The 26397-nt window shown below is 36.5% G+C and overlaps 1 protein-coding gene across 1 annotated transcript in view; it reads right to left on the bottom strand.

The window, feature by feature from the left end:
* CAMKMT (calmodulin-lysine N-methyltransferase) overlaps positions 1 to 26397 on the bottom strand; it is a 277215-nt gene that overhangs the window by 2243 nt on the left and 248575 nt on the right. The window contains exons 8-10 of the mRNA XM_083361603.1: positions 24020 to 24094; positions 14622 to 14685; positions 8773 to 8904 (exon numbers count right to left, since the gene is read on the bottom strand). Coding sequence (XP_083217729.1) covers positions 8773 to 8904; positions 14622 to 14685; positions 24020 to 24094 — 271 coding nt within the window. The remainder of the gene's footprint in view (positions 1 to 8772; positions 8905 to 14621; positions 14686 to 24019; positions 24095 to 26397) is intronic.

Here is a 26397-nt window from a genome sequence, read left to right as displayed (position 1 = left end):
GTCCCTTAAAGCAGTGGTGGGATTCAAATATGTGAACAACTGTTTCTCTGTGTGTGGATGCCGCTTCTGGAAGTCCATTCTGGGCCTGGGCAACAAAAAACTGATTTTTTTTTTGGTGGGTGGTGTGGCATGAATTTTCATGGGACACATTCCAAATGATCTCTTGAAGAACCAAAAATACTCCATTGTTATAAGTGTAGTTGTTGATGATGATGATGATGATAATAATAATGAAGAAATGCTTCCTTTTTTTAAAAAAAAAGTGTACAAAATAATTTCCAGTTCAAAGTTTTCCCCAGTTGCATCTTAAAGTCTGTTTTTTAGAAAGGAAACTTCATTTCCTTGAAGAGTAAACTTCAAATGACCATTCCTATTGCTCATAATCTTCTCTACCCTGATGTGTCTTGGGTCAGCAGCTTCACTAACCTACATCCAGAAATAATATCTTGTAAGTCCATAAGGAAAAAGAAATGTTCTTTAGGAATGCAGCAGATCTGGTCTGTCCCCCCCACCAGCCCGTCTCTTTTAACCTGAATTCTCTAGTGACCTCTGGTGGCCAGCCCAAAGGCTCCATTGCAGAGTTTAAACACAACCCAGACCCGGCTTCACTATTCCAGATTAGCTGGGGGATGTTAAACAAATAAATGCCACAAAGGCATGTATTACTGCAACCTGTTATCCAATCGTAAGTGCATTGGAAACATAACATTATTGAACTCGTATATGCACACACAGAAGCATTTGTAAACAGTGCATATGCTTCAGTCCAGAATATTATGTAGAGTGTTATTGCGCACATCATGGTTGCACTTCTGAGCCCAATTAATTATTGTAATTTTATGAAATAGGGGGGGAAAAACCTCGTAAGCCCACCCTTTGAATTGCACGAACAACTAAAAGCAAATTGTGAATAAAACAATTTTTCAATTTTGGAGGCAAGAAGAGGGAGGAGAGCAAGAGAGGCCTAGGAGAACTGAAATAAATTATATGGCCACTCTTGGTAGCATTATGCTTTCCCTCCTAATTGGATGTAACACACTCAGACCCACAGGGTGAACAGCAGCAACGGGAGCGGAATTCATACTGTTTACCCTTTACAGTAGCCACAATTATTAACCGCACACCAGACACATTATAAGCACTAGCCATTCGTAATGTGGTATTTCAAATAGATAAGCAGAAAGGCAATATAACTATTCTTTTGACATCACATTCTGCTCTCCTACCACAGCCTCAGCCTCAGCCTTTGCTTTTGTTTAGAAAATCATCCTGACTTTGCTTTGTCCCTGTTATAACATGAATCTATGCTACCTTCAGCTTTATATTTTTGTTAATTATTTCAGGAGAAGGGCAATATTGGATCTTTCATACCCAGTTTACAATGTATATTTGGCAAAGGAGCATAACCTTCATCTCCTTATTTTTTTATGTATTAATTATTAAGAAAATATTACAGAAGTTAGTGTGAGAGTGATGCGCTGTGAAACCCAACCTGGGGAAAGGATGTGTGTATAGTTTTTAACAAAAGCACAAGCAGAAAGTATAGGCCCAGTTTTGATTACAGGCTTGTTTTTTGAAACGGAAATAAAATTTCACAGCTAACAATGAGAGGTGAAAAGTTTAAGAGGCAAAGCTGTTCCTCCTGATCACTGCCTGTTAATCAGCTTCATGGGTGGTTGCCTAAATCTGTGGATTTTTTTTATATTGTTGTTACTTGCACTACTGTCAAGATTGTAACTAATTTTTCCCCCTCTTCTAAGAGGAGGGGTGAATAACTTGCCATAGAAGGCAGCTGTGGATGAGTGGCATGAAGCACTAATGCAGAGGGCAAAATTAAAATTCATGAATCTCTTCACAACCATTTGTGTAACAAGATTAAGACGGGACAGCAGAAAATAGCTGCATTATCAGGCTTCTTACAGTTCTCCAGCTGGTTACGCTCTATTCCAAAACAGTAGGGATAAGAGGATAACATGGAGCCAAAAGGAAAATGCCTCTCCTTCATTTGGGAGAAAACAGGTCCGAGGGAAAGATGAGGCTTGGATATGCAACCAGAAGGCATGATCCTACTTAACCACCAAACTTTTCATACAAATCCAGCAATAAAAAAACGAAGGTTATAGTCAACTCAGCAATTGGAAAGCCCCCTTGTCTTTTTTATTTCCTTGGAAGAATAAAGAAGAAAATTCCAAAAAGTAGGTATATCAGCCATCATCAGTTTAGGAGAAAACTAACTATTGAGCCAGAAGGATGGGGAATATTTATAACTGAGCTTGGGTAAAACAGTTTGATATCCAATCATAGGAGCGTATAAAGTTTGCAGTATCTCTATTTTCAGCCAATACATCTTTGCCTGAACCGTCTTCCCTTCTTGCACAATGCTGTACTGCCTCAACTGCTGAATGCTATTGTTATTTACTGTGTAATTGTTTGCATTGCTCTATCTTAATCCAAAAGGAGTGGCTTTTTTTTTGTTTCAAGCTCTTTCAAACTATACACAATTTACTGACCAAAATATACATCATTACAACAATCAATCACTGTATACTGCACAGTGACTCACAAGGCAACTCTATATCCTTTATGTGGAAGGAAAATGCATGAAATTCACTGAATTTCAATTCAATTCAAAATAAATAGGTGAAAAATCACTGTAGTAGCATTTATCAGTAATGGAGGACAGTTAAGAGACATTTTTCTTGTTTACTCAATATTCTGTTATGAAGGAACTATTTACTGAAGAATCTACCCCTAGCAACTTTTCCAAATGACATTTAAACACATACCCAAAGGGGTTTTTTTGGGGGGGTTGGAGGGGTAGAGAAAATTGTGCAGGCCCCATGTTCTGATTTTAATTCTTTTTAAGTTATTAATCCTTTTTGCCATTTCAGCCACCCTGGAAGAATAAAAAACAAGACTCATACAACAGATAATATAAATTTGATTAATAAAGTAAATAAGTTTACACATAATTCATTAATCTCTGAACATAAGGTTTATGATTTATATATGCCCACGAATTTTCCTGTACTTTTTCCTCAAAGGGTAGCATTTCAGATTCTCAAAAAAACAAAAGGACCATGCATGTGAATGGCATTGGATGGCTTAAGCCCACTCTCCTACCCTGGAGTGGGGTGGGGCTGGTGGCTAATCCAGCTATTTGTGATTAGGGTTTAATCGAGTCATCTGAGCTCTGGAGAGGATGCTTCTCCTGACTAGGTATTTTCAATGGTTTTCTCTACCATAAATAGCAGGTGTCCCCCTTTGTATCACCTGCTTAATTATCAGCAAGGAACAATGCTGGGTGTTTGAGAGATATGTTGCATGGGGCACTAAGGAGATGGGTGGAAGCTAGCAGGAATGTTCATGGAAGCCAGAGTCATACAATTCTCTGGTGCCACTGTTTCAGAATACCTGTGCTGACACTGAATTTGCTTGCTCTGAACAATGAATACATCTGAGATTGATACAGTTCTTCAGAGCCTCTCGTACTGTAGGAGGAACTGGGAATTGGTATAGCTCAGTGTGTGATCCACCAAATTAAATGCAGCCCATTATTAGTCATATGACACATGCTACCAAGTGAACACCTGTCTTCTATTTTTGCTGTCCTAGAAATGCAACAATATTTCTATCAGCAATTTGATACCAAACACCACCCTACTGCCTTCTATTTTGTTCTGCACCAAAGAGGATGGTTGGTGCCCAAGTGGCTATTTTCTTCCTAATTCACAATGCATTCCTGTTCTAGTTTCTTGTGTAATTCCCCAAAAGTATTTTTACAATACGATTCCATCCACCCTTCTATGCACTATCCAAGGGAAAATTTAACATAGTTGGAACGCAATTATTTTGTCATGTTCTTTAAACATGGAGTTGATCAGAGGCAAATGAAGAATAGCATTAAGGCCAGAAAGTGCCTGAGGAAATTGTTTTCTTACTAAGCATCCCACATAGTGTCCCCAATGTGAAATATTGTACAGCTGCTTTTGATTACTGATTCTATGGTTTAGAGTATGATTTAAAAAGGGGAGAAGAGGTTGAAAAATTCTTCTAACAGACTTAATTCAATTTTTTTTAAAAAAAACAACCTCTTGAGCCTTTAACACAGAGCAGCACTTAGCCAGCACCTGAACACATAGTAAAGCAGAAAGAAATAATTGCCCATTGCTAGGACAGGCTGTGTGCCAGCTCCCTGTCTTCCCTTTGCCTTAGGGGCTGTTTAACACTGAAAAAAGAAAAGGAACTCATGTGAAGCTTAACATGACAGAGCTATGGTGATATCCTGTACTAATTTTCTTGATCTTCCAAGTCTAAGTAAAGCAGCAGTGAAGAATTTGCCTCTTAAATAGGAAACTGAACTCTGTACTTCCATATTCCTTAGACCTGGAAGAAGAAGAAAAGGGGAATGTGAACTGCTGTGCCTCTGGGATGTTGGGCCATACAATGAGGAAGTAAAGAGAGAACTAAGGAAACTTATTATAACCTACCTTTCAATCAACCAGCTTAGTGTCATCTGCACATTTGATGAGTTCCCCTTCTATTTTCTCATCTAGATAATTTCTGAAGATAATAAAGAGTACTGAGCCTAAAACAAAACCTTGAGGTACCCCAACACATACTTCCCTCCATGTGGATGCAGTTCTGTTGAGGACACTGGTATGGTTTGTCAGCATCCATCCATGGTGGTGATACTGTCTATCCCACATTTTTCTAGCTTATCAAGAAGTAGGCTGTGGTCTACCTTGTCAAACCCCTTACTGAAATTTAAGAATACTACGACCACAGTATTTTGCTGACCCGCTAATTATTATACTAATTAAGTGTGCTAGAGAAAGTCCAAGCCTCCATAGAGGGAATATAAATGTAACTAGTGTGCTTACTTACTCTATGAGTAAAAAGTAGAATATATGGACAAGAAAGTTATGCATTGCTCTGCAATCCTCTGGAAAATTGCAGATTTATTGAAGGGGAGGTATCTGTCTGGCCACGGTTCAGTTATTCTCTCAAATATGTAATATTTCCAGCTTTGTATACAGGTTATTTGTGTGTCTATATCAATGTTTTTAAGTTTAATAACTTTAAGATGCATGAACATCAACTCCCAAGGCTGGCTGGGAAATTCTGGAGTTGAAATCCACGCATCTTAAAGTTGCCAAGCTTGAAAAAGACTGATCTATTCTCTGCAGCTCAATAGTTTTTCAGTATGACTTGGGGGGATGATGCCCAAAACATTTTTAAAGAATCTGTTCACCCTAGGAATTATCTAGGAATTATCTCAATTTTCCAAGGATTTTCTCTCCCTAAAAGAAGACCAAGAAGGTCATATCTTTCAAGCTTAGTAAATAATGATTGCTTATTAACACTAATTCTATGGTTTAGTATTTATACAGTGCATTAACTGATGCTTTTGGTCAAGGCTGGAATATATGCACAGCACAGTACAGCACTAAGCTGAAGGGAGACACAGTACACTAAAGATACTAGAGAGAAAGGGCATTGTCTTGTATATGAGTAAAAGAGAAGGAAAAAGAGATGTATTCCTATACTATTTCAGTTTGTTACTCTGATGTGGTATTTAAATTAGACACTTCCAATGTTTTTAATTCAGGCACAGATATTTAAAACTATTCTGTTCATTCATTAGGGTTTTCAGATCTGGAATATAAAAATCTGGATGGACAACAAATGGCGGCAAAGAGACACAGAAATGTTTAATTGGATTTTTGTGGCCCAAATCTGTAAGCCTAAAGGTAAGGTAAAGGTTCCCCCGCACATGCGTGCTAGTCGTTTCCAACTCTAGGGGCCAGTGCTCATCTCTGTTTCAAAGCCAAAGAGCCAGCGCTTGTCCAAGGACGTGTCTGTGGTCATGTGGCCGGCATGACTAGATGCCAAAGGCGCACGGAGCGCTGTTACCTTCCCACCGTAGTGGTCCCTATTTGTCTACTTGCATTTGTCTACTTGCATTTTTACGTGCTTTACACTTATTTCTCCTTTTATGTTTCTATTTTTTATTCTTAATATTTATCCTCTCAGATAAAGTCTTCATCACATGCCTTATTCCAGGTAGCATTCAAGTCACATGCCTTGTTGTTGTTCAATTGTTGTATGCTGTTTAGAGTCATGTTTTGTCAGATGGGAAGTTCTACAAATTTGATTAATAAATAAATAAACTTCTAATGTGTCATGTTCTTGATGATTTGGATCCGGTCTATAGTTGTTATGGTGATCATGAACTTCTGAGCTGTCTCAGACTCAATGCCACCTGGAAGAAGTTGAAGTCATCAAGAATTCGAGGCCTTGGGACTCGGTTGCCAGCCAGACAATGGACTCTAGAAGATCACGCAAGGATGGCTGCCCCTGAAAGCCATCATATCCTTACGGGTGTCAGTTGCTATCGCACCACTCTTGCTCTGGACTCAGGACAGTGCTACACTTGAAATCCAGGCAGGCACATTTCTGAGGAGGGAACTTCCCCTCTGCTCCAACTTGAGTCTTCTTTATACATGCCAGGTCAGGTCTGTTAGGTCATGGATGAGGACAGTCTTATTACTTGACATTGAAAATCAGCAGCCAGAGTCCATATATATAAAATTGTATCCTATGGAGTAGCAACTCCCAACCTTTTGGGCACCAGGGATTGGTTCTGTGGAGAAAGTTTTTTCCGCAGATTGGAAGGGGTGCATTTTTGTGTGCTGCCTGCATCCTACGGATGGGGCTTAGCTTGTTTGCATGGCCCGGTTGCTGGCAAACCACAGCCCGGTGCCAGTCCAGGGACTGGGGGTTGGGGACTCCTGCTATGGAGGACAAAATGTATGTGTTTACACAAATACAAGTAAAGAATGCCTTTTTGTTTGGCTTTTGCCCTTAGTTCATTCACTGTTGGCTATTCTATTTTCTGTCCCATTGGTTCCCAGTCACTTTTCTCCTAATTCATAAGGATGCACCATATATGGTCCCCAATTACCTAATACAGATTCCCTCTCCCCAATTACTGAGATTTATGGGACAAAGAGGTGCAGCAAAAGGATGGTGAAATATAATCCTTGTAGCTCCAATTCTTGTTTAGAAAGAAAGTTTAATAAGAGGTGGACTCAAGTTTCCTCACTGCTATATATATTGTTTAATCTGGACGATACCTGATTGTGACATGATAAAAATTTGTTGGATTAAACAATGGTCTCTTAGGTAACATCTACTCACAACTGGTATATTTTTTTAAACCTGGATTTCTTTTTAACTATTATGCTTAATAGCCATTGACGGGTTTTATTAAATTCTCCCTTAGCTCTGTATAAGTTAGCAGTTACTATATATCTTCTGGAAAATACATTTCATAAATGAAGGGTATTTTTTCACCTTCTGTCTCTTCTAAAATTATGGTCAGTCAGTTTCTTTGTGTATCCAAGTTATAGCACTACGTGGTATGATTATCCAGGTCTAACTTGGTTCACTTAATTTACCAACACTTCTGGCCTTGCATGACATGCTGAACTATTAGCTAATCTACAATTGCTAGGCTAAAATGTGGTTGTTCAATTTACAGTTTAGGGTGTTTTGTAATTGCTGCTGATCACTCATATTTATCCGTAGGTTTCTTTAGACTAAAGAATCCATGTACGCTACCACATTCAATAATATTAAAATTCAAAGAGTACAGTGAAAAAACTTGGACTAAAATTAAGGTCTGAAATTGCTTAGCTTTTGAGCACACCCATGTGATACAAATGGACTTTCAACATTCTTTACTATATAGTCCTTGACAGAAAATTTCTGATAGAAGATTTCTCTGAATTGTTTAAGGGGAAGGAGAATTTTTCAAACAATTATGTGTAGGATTCTGCTTTAGAGGTAATATAAACACTACTGAAAATGCCCCTTTGAAATTATCTGGATGTATAATGTTCCAGAGCTGAGAATCAAAATATCTGATTCCTGTTTCTCCTTTTAGTATAATGAACATCACCATCCTGGTCCAGGAGTTGAAGCAGTTATTTAAGAAGTTTAAAGTTTATGAAGTATGAAGTCTCCAGTGCAACATAACACTATACTTTTATTACACTAAATGTAATAAAAGAGGACAATGAGAACAATCACTTTAAGAAAACAAGCTTAAAATCATATTTAGATAAGTGCTTTTGGTTGACTATTGTAATATAGAGATCAGACACAGATAGCCTCGTAACCTGAACATTCTGTGTCAGATCATTCCATCTGAAGCTACCATTTGACCCACCGATAAATCAAATGTGAATTTAAAATATGATATGACACAATTAGACATTCACCTCCTAATTAATTTCACATTTTTTGAGTCCTGAGTCCTCTGGGAGAAGGGCGGTATATAAATAAAATTAATAATCATAATAATAATAATAATAATAATAATAATAATAATAATAATAATAATAATAATAATCAGTTAAATTAATTGCCATAAGCTTCAGGCTCAAATATATACAGTTGTTTTTAATAGATACGCATGAGATGAACAAAATTAAACACCTGAATGTTTTGAATTAGATCCCTATGAATGAACAGATTAATTCTGAGGAAATAGTGAAGCCAAGCCTCTGTAAAGGTCTTCTAGATATGCAAAGATAAAGGATGGCTCTTCCACACAAAATAATCAGATACAAAAAAATAGCTATTTAGAAGCAGCATACCTATGAGTACTTTAATCAAATATTTAGGTTACCTGCCAAAAGAACCATGATCTCTTCAAAATGCAATGTGGATTAAAGTGTTATCTACCATGAACAGAAAACTAACCTTGGAATGGAAGTTTGAGATGTGTTCATCATAATTTTCATGTCTTTGGATAGAAAAACCAGCCTTTTCAGCTAGACTGCAGAACTGGTTTAGAGTATCTCCTCTAAGTGGAGCAAATACCAGAGCTTTCCCCTAAAACATTAAGAACATTTATTTGTTTTTATTTAAATTGTAACATAACATTGATAAAATTGTTAACACATTATTAAAATGAACAATGGTATAAAAAATAGGAACAGGAAAATCTTGAAAAATATGCTAGAAAGTAAATTTCACCAAACATGAATAATTACACTTGACTGTTACCAAATTTATTTCATCTTTTCCACAGAATTTTCTCCAATTATTCTATTAAATCAAGTTGCTAAAGAGAAACACTATAAGCTGTAAAGAAAATTGATCCATAGTCATATTTAATTTTTGTTACAATTGAGGTAACAAATGGTGTTGCATGTAAAACTGTATAAATGGGACGTGTTTCACATTGAATTTTCTACACTTCTCCTTCCATTACAGCTACCAGAAAATATTCCTAGTGTTTGTGGGAATTACAAAAAATATCTTGGATGAGGAACAGAGGAGCTGTGGACCCCGAATATTTCTGACAGTTTTATCAGAACTGGAAAGGAATAGAGAATGTAGAAAAACCCATGATCAGAGCATCCTTCTCTTGGCATAAATTTGGGATTTAATCCAATAAATTTAACCATTCTATATCTGTTTCTACTGCTTCAATATATCTATGGAGATTCTCAGACATCCAGGTCATGGTTGTACCAACGGTGCTTTTGTTTTTCATGAGGCAACTGGACTTCCTTGTTTTACTTTGAAGACGTTTCGTTTCTTATCCAGTAAGAGCTGAAGAAGCTTCTTGGGTGAGAAGTGAAATGTCTTCAAAGAAAAAGAAGAAAGTCCAGTGGCCTCATGGGGGAAAAAAAGCTTCAATATAGTTTTTCGTAATAATATTGATAAAGGGTTCAACTTGTATTTAGCCGTGCTCTTTAATGCACCAAGAAAATGCAAGTCGCCCTATTGATGCATTTTGCTATGAAGTGTTCCATTATGGAGAAATAATAGATTCATAATGCAGTAAGAAAACCCCCTCAAAAAGCTTTTTAAAAAATCGTCACTGAATTCAAAGGCAGGAATTATAAGTCAACAGAAGGATGCACATTGTTTTCACTGGGTTCATATAGACCACAGGTCTGCAACCTGTGACTCCGGAGCCGCATGCGGCTCTTTCAGCCGTCTCCTGCGGCTCCTGGTCCTCTGCCATGTGCAGTCCAAAAAAAAAAAGTGGGACTAAAAAAGTTCAACCAATCAATTCAAATATGCAGGGTAGGTTCATATCTCGCCTTGGCTCTACTCTTCAGTCAAACCCTGTTCTGCGCATGTGCGCATGCGCACATATTTTTTGCGGCTCCCAGTTTTTCCTTTTGTGAGGGAACCGGTTCCGAGTGGCTCTTTCACTGTTTGAGGTTGCTGACCCCTGATATAGACCATATGCTCCAAGCAGCTCTCAAATCAGTTTTACAAGTCCCAGGACCCCCAGGATTGTATCACTGAAACTTGGCAACAAATTGTGAAACATCAAGTTTGGGGTTGCCAACTGATTTCTGCTAAGAAAGCAAAGAAATAGGGCATATTAAGCTTTTGAATCAATAACAAGAAATAAGCATCTCCTCTCCCTGGTTTGCTAACTTGCATGTACCCCATGCAGACTCTAGGTGTTCACATGAATAAATATGGCTGAACCTCAGAAAGATACAGAGGTTTCATAAAAATAAAATAGGGCACTTTAACAATTATGGCTCCAAATCTTAATTCTCCGACGTAGAATAAAAAGATACTCAGTTCCTTGTCAAAGTGAAGTAGATTTTCTAAACCCAAGAAAAGTTTTATTCTATTCTATTCTATTCTATTCTATTCTATTCTATTCTATTCTATTCTATTCTATTCTATTCTATTCTATTCTATTCTACCAAAAGACCAGCCAGCCCCATGACTTTTAAACTGGTAAAAAGCAAATTAATGCAAAAAGAATGAACAGAATACATAATTAAGCATTGTGCAATTATGGGAGAAGATTTATATCTTCAATAGGGTGTTACATACAACCACTTTATATGGAATGTTATAGGTTCCTGTGCTGTATGCCATGGACTTTTCTTAATACAAAAATTTTTAAAGTATAATTTTAAATACTATACCTCACTTACATGGCAAAATCTTAGCTCCTAAAAATTATATCATCTCTAAATAAATAAATCTTGCTAGGTTAGTACTGCATAAAAGCCACCAAAGATTGTTGCTGCATTCTAAAACAAACTCTCAAATAATTTACTTGGAAAGTGCTTTCATTTAGCTAAATACACTCTGTGCCATTCATCCAGGCCTTTTGCAGAGCCCATTTTTTTGTGAGAGATAAAATTATTCTGAAAATTTTTATCTGAAGGTAGCTGGTTTGAAAAACACTGCCTTCTAACAAGATTTTTGCTCAGTTCAATATAAACCTACTCTTCCAGCTAATCAAACTTTGACTATTCTATTTGCATTGGATTTCCAAGTTTAATGTGATTAATCATTCTGGTATGGCTGCATAAATTGCACAGTTTTTGAATTTTGATCACCATTATTGCTTGTATTACAAAATTATTTGGGTCTTATTTATTGCTAAAATCCTAGGAGAATCCTATAAAACTGGACATTTAGAGACATATGCAAAGGGATGGTGGCATTCCTATCTTCCTGGAGATTGCTCTGGAAATGGAGGATCTAATATAAATCCTGTGCTATCAGCATATTGTCCCTGAAGCAAGGGCATAGCAAGCACTGAACTGTTCACTTAGGGAAAGTGGCATAAAAAATCATATAAAAATGAACAGAAGGTTACAGTGGCAAAATGAAATTCATTTTGGGAAAACACAAATGCAGTATTAATTTTTCAGGAGTGATTACTGAGGAAGATATAGTTCTATAAAGAATAATTCTAGAAAATGAAAATATTTAGGTGTTCTAGAGAAAACTGCAACTGAATTAAACATAAAATTACACTGTAATATTGTATATGTAATACATTTTGGCTCATTCTCGGATATAGTAGAAAAACACAAGTTGAGGACAGGCAGATATCTCACTAATGCTCAGAACTAAATGTTAATAAAATCACTGTTTTTATGCCCTCTGTGAAATGAATAGCCTTTTGTCAAACAATAGGGAGAATCGTTTGGCTAGCCTGAGATGTCACAGACGAATTCTCAGTGCACAGATTATAGGACCTGGATTTTCTACAAGGATGGATGGTAGCAAAAAGGTTTAGGATATACTGCTCAGGAGATCAAGAATTTCTACTTGAAGGGAGTTCTCAGTGACCTGTCAAATGTAAAACTCTGCAATACAAATATGTCAAAATTACTCTATCAGCTCTATATGCATCTGCCAAGGACTTGCACTATAATGAGCTGTTCAGAAAACAATACTATTTTTTGAGTCAGAAATAATTATTTCTAAGTTCAGTGGGAGATTGAAGTTTAAATCTTCAATTCAGACCACCAACCTTGTCACTAAGTAGCATTGTCATTAAGTGAAACATGTGACCATGTTTGCTTCCGGTTTGCCAATGCTGCCGTTATGGACGTCTGGAGGATGGCTCTCGTCTTCCACATCCAGTTTCGCATCGCTGGGGGGGGTCCTAAAAGGGCTGAAGAGTCACCCTGGAAGGGCAACCAGCAAGAAGGGGCTTTTGCAGAAAAACCGGGTGTGTGTGTGTGTGCACAACTCCCCCATTAGTGCCTGCATTCCCTTCGAACTGGCGAACGAAAGACTGGCCATAGCAATACGGCCAGTCATTAGGCTGCAGACAGCCGAAGACACACTTACTACCAGGCAACTTTAAAGCAGCGTGGAAGAGACCAGGTAAGATCAACCTCTCTTATACTCCAATCTTCCTTTTTTCACCTAAATAAGCTGCTAAGTACCTTCTTCCCTGCAGAGAGGGAGGGGGGATTTCAACCCTCCTTTCAGAATCAGCAGCAATTGAACCTCCAGGGATGTTTAAAAAAGAAACATTGAAAAAAAAATGAATTGGACTTCAACTAGAACTTTATTCCTTTAAAAAAAACTTGTGGACTAAAAGCTTTTGACTATTTATTCCTTACTTCCTATTTTTATTTGAAAATTTGGCTCTGCTCTTTTGAAACAGAAGAAACAATTGAAAAGCGATTAACAGGCAGTTCCCTAAAAGAAAAGAAAAGAATTTTCCAACTTCTGTCACTTCTATTGAGGTCATTAAATGCAGTCATTGAGCCCAATGTCATGTAACTAAAGCTTGCGACTTACTGCAGGCTTCCCCAATGATTTTGTTTGTTGGAAGCTAGCTGTGAAAGTTGTAAATGGCAATCACATCACTGTGGGATGCTGCAACCACTGTAAATGTGCACTGGTTGCTAAGTACCCAAATCACGAACCTATAACCATAGGTATGCTCAGGGCTTTTTTTGTCATAGAACGCTCAGAACGGAGTTCCGGCACCTTTTTTGGATGGAACCTTGTATGGTAGGCAAGGCGGGTTGTATGACATGTGTGAGTTCCGGCACCTTTTTCTTTTACAAAAAAAGCACTGGGTATGCTATTATAGCTTTAGGTTCATAAATCTATTTTTTCAGCATTATCATAAGTTTGAATAGTCACTGAGAGAGGCAGTCATTAACCAAGAACTACCCATATATTCTTCTGGTAGTTCAGACAGCAATCATCATCATCTCCAGATAAGGATATAAATAAAGTTCAATTAGAACAATAGACAAGAAAATACTCGAATGAGTATTTTCTTGTCTATTGAATTACAGAAAATGTGCTCAGAATTTACTCTCACTGAACAAAGCAGTCCTTTAGCATTTGGACTTTTAACGTTTCTATATATTCTGGATTCCTGTTCAACCTAGCTGTTGAAGGTCAAGAATAAGAAGCTGGGAGAGTCTTTTTTTTAAAAAAAACTATTATTATTATTATTTAGTTGTTGTACAACAAACAACTACAACAATAATATACTAGACCTGGTGGTTGACATTGGCAATGCCTTGCTTCATAAAAAGATGTTTTTAATTTATTGTTATTCATCTCACTTCACAAATATGGCTTTGACAAGGTTAGGCTGTTTTTATTCTGGCAATAGCCAGAAGAACGTCTTTTAAGCATAGACTGGATTATATATTTCATATCCATTTATTTGCTAAGTGTTTCATACAGTCAGAATCTGTTTCCAACCATCTTTAGATCAGGTTAAGATTTTAACTTCTGCATCTATATGGTCATGAAGTTATTAAGGGGTTTGTTTTGATATAAAATAAAATTTCAACATATCAGAATTATTTATTTACTTCCTACAAAATTACTGTATTATACAATTCATTTAGTATAAGCTGCAGTAAAAATAGCACTTTGTAACAAATAAATACATAATTACAAAGGTTACTATTGAAGGGATTACACACGACAGAAGCTAACATAAAAATTTTCAATATCAGAATTTTACTTTAATATGAAGACATTGTTATCAAAGGGAAATACTCAAGAAATGCTTTGATAAAAATAATCTCCCAGTATCTTTGAAGCGGTTTCATTTATTTTACTTCCCACTGTGTTCCTTATCAGAAGGCCAAGTATAAGAAGTTTTCTAGTTTATGATTAGGAAGGAATCTGATAGATTAGAAGACTCAATTGAAGTTGGACATAATAAGTATTAAAGTATTACATGACGTTAATCCTGCCATTCCATTACTCTCTCAATCACTGTGCACAGACTAATTATTCTGAAGCCCATGTTCAGGAGAAAATAGAAACATACTTACACTGTGATGAAGTAATCTCTTTATTGCATCCACTAGGCTAGCTCTGTACTGGTCCAGAAACAGGCTGACATTGAAAAGGGAACAGTATTCAGATTAAAAAGGGGTTTCATTTCTAATGATTCTAATGCAGATAAGTATAAGGCTAATTACATATATTTATACACTGCTATGAAGAAAAACTGAATCTAAATTCTTCTCAGTTCATGGTTTCTAAACAAATTCTGAAACTTGTAACCATTTTTGTCTGAAACTAAAGACCAAAGGATTACCAAGACATGCTTTTAACTGAAATACTTTTAAGATAAATAGTTGGGTTATACAATCAGAATTAATATAATATACAATGAATAAATCCCATTCTATTTCTGTAGGAGAAATTAATATTAAAACAGGATGTCCTCTGCATTTTATAGAAAGATTATTTCCAAAAATATGTACTGTACAGTATATATTCTGTACAATCATTTTTTTAATTCTCAAGTCTTTTTAGCTGAAATATTAAATAAAATTAAAAACCTGTCTAAAACTAAACAAGTTGCTAGAAGGCAGAAATAAAAATAAACATGGCACTGTGAAATTTATTTAGCCAAATACCACAGGGGGCTTGCAGAATAATTAAAAAGAGAACAAGGATACTTAATTGATAGAATAACTCATATATGTCTATTATATCTTATATGCTTATTTATATATTTATGTTTAAGCATTCTTTTTTTGTATATTGAGCATTACCATGGAAATGACTCTCATTCTTGTTATAATTAAAACTTTTTATAAATCTATTTTAACCTTCTTTTAAACAAGATTCCACTACCTTTTATCCAAGCAGTGTAACAAAAATTCATTTTATTCCCCTCATCAATATGTCAGAGGCACTAATTTGATTCCATGGTAATTCCAGCAAGAGCTGCAAAGAATTCAGCTCTGTAACTTTATAATGTTGCAATGATACAATGCATGTTGCTATTGCTTACATTAATGGGATACATTGCTTTAATTTAATTACATTTAATTATGAATTAGTTTAGTTGTGTTTCCCTTTTTTTTATTCTGATATCACTTGTAGGAATATGACCTCTGGCATGCCACTCCCAGGCTCCTCAGATCTGGTAAACCTAACAGGTATGTTAAATTTTTCTGCAAAATGTGAAAAAAGGAGAGCGACATATCAATTGGTTTTACTCCCAACTGAAAGAGTAGTTCTCTATTCTTTCAACTGGGAGGAAAACCAATTGATTTTGCATCAACTTGTATATCCCTAAGGTGGTGTGATTTTCACTGGCCCAGGAGACTCACCAACTGAAATTTAGCTGAATATCAAAATTGTAACTTCTATTGTTCTCTATGCCATTTCAGTAAGAAGTGTAGTTAGAATGGCTGAAGTGACTTGGTTTAAGCATATGCAGAAGCTCATTTAGGTGAAAGAGATCCCAGAAAAACGAATTATATGGAGGCATATAATTATATGGAGGTTTCTATGTTGAAACCTACATATTTTATATTTTGTTTGTGAATTATTACTAGCATTTGTGAAGCACTGATATCTGTTTACATTTAATAAGTTTCAGTATTATACATGTAATATGATAGCTAAGTGCTACCATTCATGATGCTTCTGATACAAATCTGAGTAGTTCGCTCTTCATCATCATTAGCAGTTCTGCATAACTTCAGTAAACAAAAAAGCTGTCAGGCACATTCATTATGGGGAGAAATGGAGACCTTATTTCCACACCATCAGAACATTATGTAAAATGAAAACAAATGCAAAATCGTGATCAAAATGAACAATAAAATATTATTATAAAATTCTGCAACCCCATGCATGTTCTTGGTAGCTATCATGCATTTTATAACAATATGCAGTTAGTGCTAACTGCAGTGAGAGCTATCAGAGAAAATCAGAAATGGAATTCACATGAATCAGTCTTGAAACTAGAACTATCTGTAAATGGATGGACTGATGCCTGAAATAAATGCATACTTGCCATTCATATAAAAATTGAAGAAGTAGAGATACTTCCTCTATTAAAATTCAGGTGATACTCTCTGCTTCCCCAAACCCATGACATCTGTACTTATTTCTTGCCATCCCATTAGCTCTGTACTTTCTGAGGAAGAATACCACTGTTTTTATTTATTTTGTTTTCTAGCAGAAACTCCATTTAAAAAAACCCTTCTCCTTTACATTAATCAAAGCAACAAAAACAGTTTCCATTTCATTCTCAGATTACAACAATTACTCCATTGTTTATATGGCATAATATATTGAACTAACATTTTTCTTTAAAAAGAAAAACCCTGCACCAAATACCTCAACATTTGGCTATCTATACATGTTAAATTCATAACTAGTGTAGTCACTTTTTAAATAGTTTTGATGCAGAAAAATGCCACTGTGATTAATTCATCAGAATAGAGCTGGGAGAGACCTTGGAGGTCTTCTAGTCCAGCCCCCTGCTCAAGAAGAGATCCTATACCATTTCAGATAAGTGGCTGTCCAGTCTCTTCTTAAAAACCTCAAGCGATGAAGCACCCACAACGTCTGAAGGCAAGCTGTTCCACTGGTTAATTGACCTCACTGTTAGGAAGTTTCTCCTTAATTCCAGGTTACTTTTCTCTTTAATTAGTTTCCATCCGTTATTTCTTGTCTTGCCTTCTGGTACTTTGGAAAATAAATTGATCCCCTCCTCCTTGTGGCAGCCTCTCAAATACTGGAATTGTGTTATCATGTATCCCCAATTCTTCTTTTCTCTAGCTGAATGATCTAGTGATCATCTAGCTTTGCCCATAGATACATCAAATTTCAATAGCCCATTAAGAAGTACAAAAATGCAGCTGATTTAATAACTCAGAGAGAAAAAAAGATGAGGAACCTATGTACTTCTAGTCAATGCTTTCCCAATTTCTGGGCATTTCATCTGCAGTGGCAAAGATTAGTTGTTCTGGCAGCTTCAGGTAAGTCAAGTCATAACTGAAAGTATCAGATAAATTCACAGGATAGTTTGAAATTTGGTACGGGATTGTTGTGGCTACAACTTGATAAATGAATGGTATAAAACAGTTAACATGGATCTTTTACTTACAGTTACCATTCTTTATATAATTGCTGAAGAAACCATTTCCCATCTTACATACTTTAAACTGTACACAGAAACCTGCCTAAAAATTAGTGCTGGATTCCTTTTATCTTATTTTGTGTTGTAAGTATATAATACTGTGAAATAGTTTTCTCTAATATTTTTTATTTTTTTCTGAATATTCTTTATTCAGTACTCACAAAATTTCCTAACTAGGGATTAGCTAGTTGCAAGTTATTTAATCTTGTTTTTCAGCTGTCTTTCGCAATACCCTTTTCAAACTTGGAAACTGTTCTATCTGTAAACAAATCACTAGTCTACAACAAGGACAGATTATTTATCTAGGGCAGGGGTCAGCAAACTGAAACAGTGAAAGAGCCACTCAGAACCGGTTCCCTCACAAAAGGAAAAACTGAGAGCCCCCAAAAATGTGTGCACATGCGTGTACATGCGCACATGCGCAGAACAGGGTTTGACTGAAGAGTGGAGCCCAGGCGAGATATACACCTACCCAGCATATTTGAATTGATTGGTTGAACTTTTTTAGTCCCACTTTTTTTTTTTTGGACTACACATAGCAGAAGACTGGGAGCCGCAGGAGATGGCTGAAAGAGCCGCATGCGGCTCCAGAGCCGCAGGTTGCAGACCTGTGATCTAGGGTCTGTAATCTGTGCTCTTCAGGCAGAAAATAGGTGTCCAGTTCAGCCCTTCGACTCTACTGAGCCTCCGTGCTATCAGCCCCCTCTGCCACAAAGATCCTGCAGGAGAAGGGCAGTGTAGACAACTGTGGGATCTGGCAGGGTGAGATCTGTGAACCATAAACACAAAGCTTTCACTGTGTCCCTGCACAACAGATACAGTGCCCTTTCTATCCTTAATAGGGACATTAAGGAGACAGGTAAAGGTATCTGTGATAATAACTCAAATAAGCAGGGTATCGTGGTCCAAGATGAAAAACTTGTTTTCGACAGGGAGAAGTGTGAATCTGGTATTACACACCAATCATGCAAGAACAGAAAGGCATCCAAACAGAGAATCCACCTTCTGGTTGGTGATTCAATTATAAGGGATGTAAATTTAGGAAAGGACACAGAGGTTTCAAAAGAGGTCAGGTGTCTTCCAGGTGCTACTGACAGTAGGGACAAGAAGCATATTTCTAAAATAATCAAGAATGCCAGCAAGGACTGTGAAGTGGAGGCTATTGTACATCTTGGCACTAACAATCTGTCCCAAAAAGATGTACTCTCTGTGCAGAATGATTTCCAGAGCTTGGGGCAGGAACTTAGCAGAATAGACTGTAGGCTTACTTTTTCAGAGGTTTTACCAGTGTATAAGGAGCAAAATGGAAAAGGCCAGCGTATAACACAATTCAATATGTGGCTAAAGGAGTGGTGTAAAGGGGAAGGCTTTGGATATATTAGTCACGATGTCTGTAGCTGGTCCAATGAAAAAATTTACAAAAGAGATGGTTTGCATCCTTCAAAGAAAGGGACTGAGTTACTCGGCTATAAATTCACAGATTTTCTGGAGGAATATTTAAACTAAACAGCGGGGACACTGAGTTAATTGATATAGAATATCCCTGTCCCTGCCAATCTAAAAATTATAGGGCTATCAATGCATGTAACATAGATGTGTGTGTGGACAAGAATATCAACCTTGCTGTCAAGCAAAATCAAGCTTCTATTAGTGACTGCCACACAAAGTGCACTAACCAAATAGGTGGTAAGACAATAGGGGAACGCAGGCACCACACAGGTTATGTAGAAAGTAAACACAAGGTCAGACATAAAGGACTCAAATGTCTATACACCAATGCACAGAGTATGAACAGCAAACAGGGTGAACTAGAAATTCAGGTTAATGAGGGCAGATATGACATTGTTGCCATTACGGAAACATGGTGGGATGAAACCCACAAATGGAACACACAGCTAGAGGGATTTAAGTTATTTAAAAGAAACAGACCAAATAAAAGAGGAGGTGGAGTTGCCTTCTATATAAGGAATAAGTACATCTCTACAGAAATAGAGCACAACAATAATGAAAACTGTAAACTTGAATTCATTTGGGTCAATATAAAAGGGGGGGAAATGACATTGCCATAGGTGTATACTATAGGCCAACCAACCAAACAGAGGAAATAGATGAACTTTTTGCTAGTCAGCTACCTAAGGTATGTAAGAAGCACATCACAATAGTAATGGGGGACTTTAACTACCCTGACATCAACTGAGAGATAAACTCTGCACCAAGTGGAAGATCAAACAGATTACTGACAAACCTACCTGACAACTTTGTCACCCAAAAGTTAGAGAAGGGAACTAGGGGATTAGCCATTTTGGATCTAATTCTCACTAACAGAGATGAAGTGATATAAGGTGTTGAAGCCACAGGAACATTGGGAGGAAGTGATCATGCAATATTGGAATTCAACATTATGGAAGGACAAGCAATAGAATACAGTCAAACTAGAGTCTTGGACTTTAAGAGAGCTAATTTCAATAAGAGGGCTTGGGAAGGATTCCATGGATGAGAATCTTCAAGGGGAAAACAACTCAAGAAGCTTGGGAAATTTTGAAAAGTGAGATAATAAAAGCCCAGTCTAGCACAATACCAACGAAGAGGAAAAATAACAGCTCTCAAAAGAAACCAGCAAAATTGAAAGATAAAAAGGACAAATATAGAAAGTGGAAAGAGGGGCACATAACTAAGTCAGAATATCAGCAAATAGCCCGTGCCTGCAAAGATGAAGTGAGGAAAGCTAAGGCTCAAAATGAACTAAGGCTTGCGACCAAAGTCAACAATAACAAAAAAAGCTTCTTTCAACATATAAAAAACAAGAAAAAAGTGAAGGAAATGATTGGTCCATTAGTGGGTGAAAGTGGCAAGAAGGTGACAAGCAACAGGGAGAAAGCAGAACTCTCTAACTCGTTTTTTTGCATCTGTCTTTACACAAAGGGAAAAAACAGACCAACCTATCAAAAATAGTGCCATAAAAAACAGAATATAAACACAAGTTAAGATAGGCAAGAAAATGATAAGGGAGCATCTGTCTAGCCTAGACGAGTTCAAACCACCGGGACCAGATGGATTACACCCCAAGGTTCTCAAGGAACTGGCGGATGTGGTCTCAGAACCACTGAACTATATTGTTCAAAGATCCTGGAGCACTGGGGAACTACCAGAGGATTGGAAAAGAGCTGATGTAGTTCCCATCTTCAAAAAAGCAAAAAAAAATTAGATCCAGGAAACTACAGACCTATCAGCCTGACCTCAATACCTGGGAAGATTCTGGAAAAGTTAATCAAACAATGAATCAGCAAGCACCTAGAGGCAAACAAAGTCATTACTAAAAGCCAACATGGGTTTGTCAAAAACAGATCATACCAGACAAATCTTATTGCATTCTTTGACCAAATGACAAAATTAGTGGATCAGAGGAATGCTGCGGATATAATTTACCTGGACTTCAGTAAGGCATTTGATAAAGTAGATCACAACCTACTACTTGATAAGATAGAAAAATGTGGTTTACACAGAATCACCACCAAATGGATTCGTAGCTGGCTGACCGGCTGTACTCAGCGTGTGGTCCTCAATAGAACCGCATCTACATGGAGGGAAGTGTGTAGTGGGGTGTCCCAGGGCTCTGTTCTGAGCCCAGTGCTCTTCAACATCTTCATCAACGATTTGGACAAAGGGATAAATGGGGAACTCATCAAATTTGCAGACAACACCACACTGGCAGGAATAGCCAACACTCCAGAAGACAGGCTTAAGATACAGGAGGATCTGGACAGACTTGAACACTGGGCGTATTTAACAAAATGAAATTCAATGGTGAAAAAAGTAAGATTCTCCATTTAGGCAAGAAAAACCAAATGTACAGGTATAGTATGGGGGTACCTTGCTCAATAGTAGCAACTGTGAGAGGGATCTCGGAGTCTTAGTGGACAATCACTTAAGTATGAGCCAGCAGTGTGCTGCAGCTGCCAAAAAAGCCAACACAGTGCTAGGCTGCATTAACAGGGATAGAATCAAGATCACGTGAAGTATTAATACCACTTTACAATGCCTTGGTAAAGCCACACTTGGAATACTGCATCCAGTTTTGGTCACCACAATGTGAAAAAGATGTTGAGACTCTAGAAAGAGTACAGAGAAGAGCAACAAAGATGATTAGGGGACTGGAGACTAAAACGTATAAGGAACGGCTGCTGGAATTGGGTATGTCTAGTTTAATGAAGAGAAGGACAAGGGGGGGACATGATAGCAGTGTTCCCATATCTCAGGGGCTGCCACAAAGAGGAGGGACTCAAGCTACTCTCCAAAGCGCCCAAAGGCAGGACAAGAAGCAATGGATGGAAACTAATCAAGGAGAGAAGCAACCTAGAACTAAGGAGAAATTTCCTGACAGAATAATTAACCAGTGGAACAACCTGCCTCCAGAAGCTGTGAATGCTCCAACACTGGAGGTTATTAAAAAGAGACTGGACAGCCATTTGTCCAAAATGGTATAGGGTTTCCTGCCTGAGCAGGGGGTTGGACTAGATGACCTCCAAGGTCCTTTCCAACTTATTATTATTATTATTATTATTATTATTATTATTATTATTATTATTATTATTATTCACACACATTCCATACATAGCTATAATTATTACCAATTTTTTTTAATGAAATTCCCAATAGAAAAAAAATTATGTCAACCTAGTAATACATAGTTTTTAAAAAGTTAAGTTAAATCTTGTTCTTTCTGATATTCTCTACCAAGTAAATAGGATGACAGCATAGGTATTAGGCATAAATGAGATACAATAGTCAGGTTGTTTTGATATTTCTGTGAAGAACAAATTTAAGTCAAAATCTCTTGGCAAACCTTGCTTCACCCACATAATCTGTAGAACATCCCTATGCAAGCCTTGTCTAAGCCTCTGAGAAGACTGCTGCCCTCCTGCTCACGTCCGCCAGAATCTGATCTGACTTTCATACTTAATCTGATCTAATCCTGTCCAGCATTAACTTCATCTGTGCAATGAAACCCAGAGTATCCATTCTAATATTTGGTGAGGAAGGCATTTACTAAATTACTTGCTGAAATCATATGGTGTTGTTTAGCTCCTTATTTTAATCAGATGATGCATCTCTGAGGCACATTATCAGCGATTAGTTAGAAACCCATGTCTGTCCTTTTTGGGAACAAAGAAGTTTTGCTGAAAGGCTATGCATTGGGAAAAGAAAGCCTGTTTCATTCATTGATTAGTCATAAAAGGAGAAAATAAAGGAGAAAGAAAAGGATTACACAGAACTAGAAATATTTTATTTAAAAAAGCATTTTCAAAATCATGTCTATAGCTCATGAATTTAATTCACTGTTTTAAAGGACACAATAGTTAGTTTCTTCTTTAAACTATTCAGTTTCTACAGTCACTTAGAATATATTTATAAAGAAGATTTGCATTAAAAATGTGTCTTTATTCTTCTAATCATGCATGCCAATTGCTTCACAGAAGTCAGTAGCCAAAATCTCATGGACTGTCTCAGACCAGCATCCAAGAAGCCACACAAAATTGAATTATGTATTTATGTGAAATAATATTCCTGTTAATATGTATTTTCAAAACATACTTGAAATTAAATCATTGTGGACTTTATACAATTAGATAAGCCACCAGAAATGAACATTTTTTATATCAACAGCCAAATTTACTTAGACACATAACAAAACATTTGTAACTTGTCAATGAACCAATGCTTAATATGCTTTTTCTCTGATTTCTTTTTATTGCAATTGATTTACTAATTTTAATACCTGAATATAACTAAGGAAATGGCTGTTGTTATTTTCTTCGGCAGCTTTAAAAAATGGAGAGAAAATTCCCAAAGATTTAATGGGAACACAGAATGTATATCCTCTTATATCAATAGTCGGATCTTTCCAAAGAAGTAAGCTAATTGAGCTGTTTGTGTTGATAAACTCCCTTTTCTCCAGACTGTTCCTCACTGAGCCATAATTATTTGCAATTTGCCTAAGTCGTCCATTTACTGATACATCAAGCATGAAACAGAGGCAATTCCAGAAAATGGAAATGCTTCTCAAAATCAATCTTTGGGAAATAATGTGGTAGAAGTTACTGTGTGATAGAAGACTACCTTAGAACTGTCACATGGAGATGAATATTAATTTGTTGAGGTTAAGATGGCTTTGTGCTTCATTTGTTGACTTTGCTTAGCCATCAGCAAGCAGAACAGTACAATTACTTCAGCAAAGCTTTTTTTTTTCTCACATGAATTTTATGATTTTTATGTACTTACCAGTCAGCACACATAACAATGTCAAAATGTCCTTCCAGTTGAGAGACATCCGTCTCATTATCCCATCGTAAAATGCTAGAAAGACAGAAAAGATTTTTAAAACTGGACTTACGTGTTTTCTCTTTTACATTTCTAAAAAAGGTGCATTTAATATGTTGACCCAGAATCAAAAGAATTGATTATTTAAAGCACATAACATGATCATAAAGAGTGCATATGAACGTATAAATTAGTGACATCCACAATAAATATAGCTTTATACGAACAGCTGGTTAAAGAATTCCTGTAAGTAAAGCGATATATACAGGAAGTCTACAGATTTGCCCCTTACTAATTAAATTGGTATACAGTAAATTGCAGTATTGCTTATTGAATTGCAGTATACATTTACAAACCAAAATATTGCTTTCTTGTCTCTCTGCTGGTTGTGATAAGTGTTCACTGACTTTCTTATTGATAAAGCCAGATTCCTTTAGCTTTTTAGGAAGGACAGAGAATAAGCATTCTTGAAAATATGCCAACATTATACTATTAAGGTTTGCTCTTGACTAGCTCATGTTTAATTCTAACAGCTAGAATATAAAAAGTTTTAAATTTCATTTCCGAAATAAAATTATGAATAATTGGAATGAGAGGTTATTTCATTAAAAATAAAATTTACAGTATATACATATTGTTTAAAAGTGCTTTTATTACAAAATTTATTATGTTGTGGCTTTTTGTGTGATTTGTATAAAAACATGTTTCCTTTGCAATCATTGCTACAAAAGCTAAGAAAAGCTAGAAAGGGGAAATGATATATTCAGTCTGATACATATTTCCATTTTAGGACATTTTACTCACTAATGACAACCATTTCTGATTAAGATCATCTGCAGCAGTTGTTTATATGATTCATATTTATGGTTTATACATAATATTTTCTTTGTGAAAGATTGTTTTATTGTTCCACAATATATCTTTTGTACATAGAAGATTATTGAATTAGAATCCTTGAAAAAAATCATTGTTGATGTACAACATCATGGGGGAAGAATACCATGTGTAGAATATCAGACTAACAAAATAATAATGCAGAACTCACTCACTAATTTACCCTCCTGGAATGTATTTGTGCCATTCCAAAGGGGGAAAACAGTAGGTTAATTTAATCACCGCAAAACCCCAAGTACATACAAACATGCATATATAGACCCATATATTCACACCCATTTAAACTATAAAGCGGGCACACATTTTTGAAACCTAGGTGGCTTTGCAAACTGGCACTTTCAGGGCTCAGCAGGCATCCACTAGTGGAAAGTGACAAAGGAGAGTTCTCACTCTCAGCTGCTGACTGCCTGCTGGCTACTGGCGGCTTTTTCAACCCTGTTTCCGTGGAAACTTAGGTTACAACAGTGAAAATTAGGTAAAGGTAAGTTGGTGGGGTTGCTAGTTTTCATTTGATTTAAAAAAAAACCCTGAAGCTGCAATAACAGCTAGTGGTTGAGTTGCTAACTTTAAAGGCCATCACTAGTCTGTCATTCCATTGAAAGGCAATCCATGAAGACAAATAAGAACTAAATAAAAATCCTTTTTATTTGTGTCTATCTGTCCTACATATAATGAAGATGACTCAGTAATTGTCCAGCATTAACCACTGCACTTTGAAGGCTTCTGGATTCTTAACCTTATTCTTGCATTATACATTTCACTAGTTTTTTTTAATTTCAAAAGAATCTTACTCTAAAATAACCGAACAAATTGTTATTTTTTTTGGCTATTCCAGTACGCACGCACGCACACACAAAATTCATAAAAGCTAGGTAACTGGCTCAAAATACATTATATGCCCCTCCCCAAATTTTGAAGAAATATCTCTGATTCATTTTCAATTATGTAATTTTTAAACCAGAAGAGATATTTAATTTTTAGGTCTGAATAATGGAATTAGCTTTTGAAGGGGGTAGGAAGAAGTAACACATGCTTACGTCTGCCACCTTCTGATATTTTCCCTTAGCATTTTAATTGGGAAAGTATCAAAAACTCTTTTTCAGAGGATACATAAAAGAATAGATTTTCTGGAGCAAGCTCAGGATAGTTATTTTGTTTTAGTCAGTTCAAGATGCTTAAGATGCATTTGAATGTGAGAAAGTGAGAAATAGCACATGTTACTACTTCTGTTCTAGAAGCTATAGTTGCAGATACACGACTATGTCTTTGAAAACTTTCCAAATACCCTTTTAATAATCCCATGTTCATTTTCCTTATGTAAAGGGCAGTAAATCATAGCTCTTTAGTACAGGACATGCAAAAGGTTCTCAGTTTCAATTTGAGTTAAGGATATGGAAATTAAAGGGATGAAGCAGGTGATCTCTGCTGAAGATAAGAAAATCGCT

This window comes from Vipera ursinii (assembly GCF_947247035.1).
Source record: "Vipera ursinii genome assembly, chromosome: 1".
Taxonomy (NCBI): Eukaryota; Metazoa; Chordata; class Lepidosauria; order Squamata; family Viperidae; genus Vipera; species Vipera ursinii.
This window is presented reverse-complemented; position numbering and strand designations above follow the sequence as displayed.